The 4673-nt window shown below is 40.8% G+C and overlaps 1 protein-coding gene across 2 annotated transcripts; it reads left to right on the forward strand.

Annotated features, from left to right (window-relative positions):
- Positions 1-1028: 1028 nt before the first annotated feature.
- Positions 1029-3403, forward strand: FOXI1 (forkhead box I1). Of its 2 annotated transcripts, none has more exons than XM_040604680.1 (2): positions 1029-1691; positions 2914-3403. In XM_040604680.1, exons 1-2 carry the CDS (start codon positions 1108-1110, stop codon positions 3191-3193), a joined length of 864 nt encoding a protein of 287 aa, XP_040460614.1. In that variant the 5' UTR covers positions 1029-1107; the 3' UTR covers positions 3194-3403. The 2 variants fall into 2 exon arrangements, with proteins under 2 accessions (XP_040460614.1, XP_040460613.1); XM_040604679.1 differs by having other exon boundaries at positions 1029-1681; positions 2640-3403.
- The last annotated feature ends 1270 nt before the right edge of the window (positions 3404-4673 follow it).

Genomic DNA, 4673 nt, shown 5'->3' on the forward strand with positions numbered 1-4673 from the left:
CTTCTGTAGGGAACCACAACTGTGCTTTTAACCACAGTGTAGCCTCTCATACAGTGAAGAGCTCTCCTCATTCTGAGACAGGTGCTGGTGAGATTGCAGCTCTGCTTTTTCCTCCTTCAAAAGTACAGAGTGCCATGCAAGGCAGCAAGTGTTCTTTCAAGTCATAAAAAGGCTAGAGCTTTTTCCTTGTTATTTAATTTTAAGGAATCAACTTCTGCCACTGTAGATAAAAATGAAGTTATTGGAATTTAGCTGAAAAGACCTGTGCTGAACACTGTCTCTTTCCTGTTTGGAAATTCTGCTTAAGAGGTTTTAAGAACTCTTTGTACAAATCCTGCAGCAAAGAGGAAGCAGCAAGCAATGATTTCTCATCGCAGTTCATCACTTTAAGCTCTAAAGAAAGGTTTGATGTTTAAGCTTGAATTTTTTTTTTTCTCACAAGATTAATCCTTACTTTAGGGAGTAATTTCATTTATATCAGTAAGATTACTCACATGAGTAACCAGTTACAGAATTTGCCTGTAGTACTGTGATTGCCTAGGGGGAAGTACAAACAACTCGGCAATTAAAATTACACAAAGAAAAGGAGGTCTGACCTTTTCTTTTTTCTTTTTTTTTTTTTTTAAAGTGTGTGTATATATATGCCTACTGTTTCATTGATAAGTGCCAATGGCTTTTGCATTCTGAGGTGTTACTAGCAGCAGCACAAAATAGCTTTTATAAAAGAAATACTAAATGCTAAAGCTTCTTTGTGAAAGGTAGAGAGGGAAGGATCTCTGATGAGGAGTTTTAACTTCAAGGCACCTTAGGCTTTCTTTATGTGCATCACATTAGTGGAAAATTCCTTCATTCATTTAAGAAGATAAACAGTTGTAACTTTCAGGTTTGGTTGATGTGACATCAATGACTGGCTGGGACTGCCAGCATTCCGAGAGGGGTATCGTCCTCATCTGCAGCCACTCAGGGCTCCGGGGTGGAGCCTGCAGCACAAGCTGTAACATTTACAGGTGCATAAGTAGGTAGGGAAGGGCTCAGGTGATGCACCTGTCTGGGGAAAGAAGCACTAGCACAGGTGTGTCATAACTTATCAGCTGCCTGTGTTAGAGCATGAGCTCCTTTGATCCACAAACACAATCTCCACCACGCTGCAGCCCACAGTTTCCGAATATTGGCCAAGAACCTCCAGAGATGAGTATCTACTATGAGAACTTTTTCCATCCACAGAACATCCCTAGTCCACAGCGACCGAGCACCTTTGAGACGGCGGATTACAACACCGCTCCCAACCCCTACCTCTGGCTAAATGGACCTTCCATTACCCCACCACCGTATCTCCCAGGATCCAATGCCAGTCCCTTCATTCCTCAGTCTTATGGGATGCAAAGGCAGCTCTTGCCTAACATGCACGGCTTGGGAGGAACTGACCTTGGCTGGCTTCCTCTCCCGTCCCAAGAAGAGCTTATGAAGTTGGTTAGACCACCTTACTCCTACTCGGCACTTATTGCCATGGCTATCCACGGAGCACCTGAGAAGAGGCTGACTCTCAGCCAGATCTACCAGTACGTGGCTGACAACTTCCCATTTTATAATAAAAGCAAAGCTGGCTGGCAGAACTCCATTCGGCACAACCTGTCTCTCAACGACTGCTTCAAGAAGGTGCCCCGAGATGAAGATGATCCAGGTATAGCTCTGTACCCCTCTTCCCCACCACCCCCAATTAAACTTGATTAATTTAAAAAGCCTAATACATTGTAAAGAGAAATAACACCCTAGATAAGGACATACACGTAGTAGCTCTTCTGTTTTTGTACGTCTGACCCAGAAGGCAATTATGCATAACTGAGGTCTGAATCAGCATTGCTATTAAATCCCAGCAAGGAAAGAGGTTCTTTGCTGCTCTGGGTCCTCCTGAGAACTGATCACCGTGCTGAGCATGAGGCTCAGCAAGCACAGGAGCAGGCTAACTGAGCAAGTCACATTCAAAACCCATTTGGTATAATGCATATGACTTATGTCAAACTTAACTGAAAATTAATGGAAAGGCTATAAGACAAACTCAGATATGTCAAAGAAATCCAGAAGCTGTAAGGAGTCTCCTCTCTCAAGAGGACAGCAGGCTGCTTTTGTTTGTTTCAAATAGCATTTTGCATGGAATCACACCTCTGCTGTTCCCAACCTCTTGGCTGATATGCTGTCAGATTGTTCCTTTATTTATTGTTTTCTAGCAATAGCTGTTAAGAACCATTGGGAACATTTAAAAGCCATTCAATTCTGCTGCCAAAGAGGGCCAAAAGTCTGTTTTTATCCTACCCCACTGAATCTGCACATTCAGAGGACTGGTTCTATACTGAAAACTTCCTTCTCTCACCAAAAAAACAAAACCGAACAAACCCCCCTCCCAGCAGCTCAACTTGTTATTTTACCTGTGTGAAGAGTCAGGGCTAAAGGATACAGCCCAAACCTTTACACTTTTTTCTGAATTCCACAGAATTCTGCTTTCGTGTGATTAAAAAATACGTGGTTTTTGCTCATGCAATTGTTTTGTTTCTGTGAAATGACAGAAATGTTGTAGATGACCACTCTTTTCTGTCTCTGTGCATATTTTTAAACTAAAAATGTGCTTTTGTCCCCTTTGACAGGAAAAGGGAACTACTGGACCCTGGACCCAAACTGTGAAAAGATGTTTGACAATGGAAACTTTCGCAGGAAAAGGAAAAGGAAGTCTGACATTGGGGCTAGTGCTGCCACTCTTGCATCTGAGAAATCAGAGGATAGTGCCCTGAGTGGCAGCCCCAAAGCCGTAGATCATCAGGATATCTTGGAAAACTCATCACCTGGGACTGACAGTTCACCTGACAAAGGATCTCCACCTCCATCTTCCAGTAGCCCCTGCCTCAGTAACTTCCTCTCCAGTATGACTGCGTATGTTAACAGCTCTAATGCGGGGAGCCGCCCAGTGCCTTTGGGACTCAACTCTGAACCCATTGACAAAATGGGACAAAATATGGTAGGGTTTAATTCCTACTCTCCACTCTCTAATATCCCCAGTCATGGTGTGGGAGAGTGGTCCAATTCCATGCCTTCTAGCCACTTTGGCCATAGCAACTCTGTGCTCAACCAGTTTAACACCCATTTTTACAGCAGTATCAGCACAAACAACACCCTGTATTCCAGGGAAGGAACAGAGGTTTAGATGAAGGATTCTAAGACACTCAAGTATAGCTGGTTATGGGGAAATTATCTGTGGGCAAATGATTAGCATTAGCCTGTTGTCTCTGGGACCCACACTGCATGCTACCTTCTGACAGCCACAAACTTGTTACCCATTATCCTTATTCAAATCACAAATGCTCCACATTTGGAAGCTCTACATAAAAAATCAGGGACCATAAGAGCAAGAGTAGTGAAGAGTTCGGAGCCACCATGCCTGTAGTACTGCCAGCCATGGGCATCTACAGACATCCTTAAGAATTTACTGTTTGCCTTAGGCATGAGGCTTTTTATGGCATGATACCAATATTTCTATGCTTTTTAAAGTGCTAATAGAAATGTGGTTATATCTTTAAATATCCTTTCATGCTGATATAGACTGCATAGCAAGTTCTTATTTGGCCAAAGCTATTCTGACACACTGAAGAATCTATAATAAAAACTACTGCATAGTGAGTAACAACCACCACTTGAATGGTGAGTGCTGTCTTTGGTTTTCTCTCATACTAGTGCATACATTGCCTAAATCTTGATCCCCTTTCAACCCCACTGGGAATATGGCTGTGAAGCAAGCTAGCATCATTATGGACACTGCAGTTATTTTGAAACTGAAGGAAACCATAACAAAATATAACGGAATTGTCTTCTGATGGTGCAGCTGGATCTTAATGTTTTCAATTCTAATTACAGGGTCATTTCTTTTTTTTTTTTTTTTTCCTTACATATGTAAATTAATTCAAATAAAGAAAAGAGGCTCTCTCCTGAATATATATATAATAATGTGTTTTCTGAGAAGAAAACACTTTTGTTCTATTTTAACTTTCTACATGTATGATTTCTACTGAGTAAAGAATTTGAATATTGACGTGGGGAGAGGGAAGAAGAAAGGGGATGTAGAAAGTTTAACACTCTCTGAGTTTCAGTTCCAAAGGCTGGATTTGCAAAGTATCAATTGCAGACATTGTAAAAAGTTCCTGTACTGTATTGTTTGGTTTTGTTTGTGTTTTTATTTTATTTTATTTTATTTTGTAAAAGTCTGTGCTTTTGTCCTTCTGTAATATTAAAAATAATGCTTATTTTTCCTACACCCTACTGTAGCCACAAATGAAATTTTAAAATACGTACAAAGTTTTTTTAAACCAAGAATTGAATCAAGTTCCACATTTATGTAGAGTAGTTTCTCAAACTGGACAGCCTGCAGCATACACAGACAGCAATTTAACTGGTCACATCTGGGCACTGACCAGACTTTGGAATGACAGAAAACATAATAACGCATTGTAATAGATACCATTTTGTCTCAATTTATTTTTAACTTTACATTGCTATAGTTTTGTTACAGGGCACCCCAGAAGCATTTTTAATAAAGCATTTGTATAGAAGAGTGTGTACCTGTGTGTGTGTACTATACTACTTATGTCTTTAAAAGTCTCAAAGTATGACTTGAACCCTTTGCCTGAGGG

Source organism: Falco naumanni, chromosome 8, assembly GCF_017639655.2.
Source record: "Falco naumanni isolate bFalNau1 chromosome 8, bFalNau1.pat, whole genome shotgun sequence".
NCBI classification, from domain to species: Eukaryota; Metazoa; Chordata; class Aves; order Falconiformes; family Falconidae; genus Falco; species Falco naumanni.

Bases quoted from the DNA above. Each gene is read 5' to 3' on its own strand.
- FOXI1 (XM_040604679.1), top strand. From the start codon at position 1,108: ATGAGCTCCTTTGATCCACAAACACAATCTCCACCACGCTGCAGCCCA. The intron at 1,682-2,639 runs GTATAGCTCTGT...CCCCTTTGACAG, and splicing joins CCGAGATGAAGATGATCCAG to GAAAAGGGAACTACTGGACC.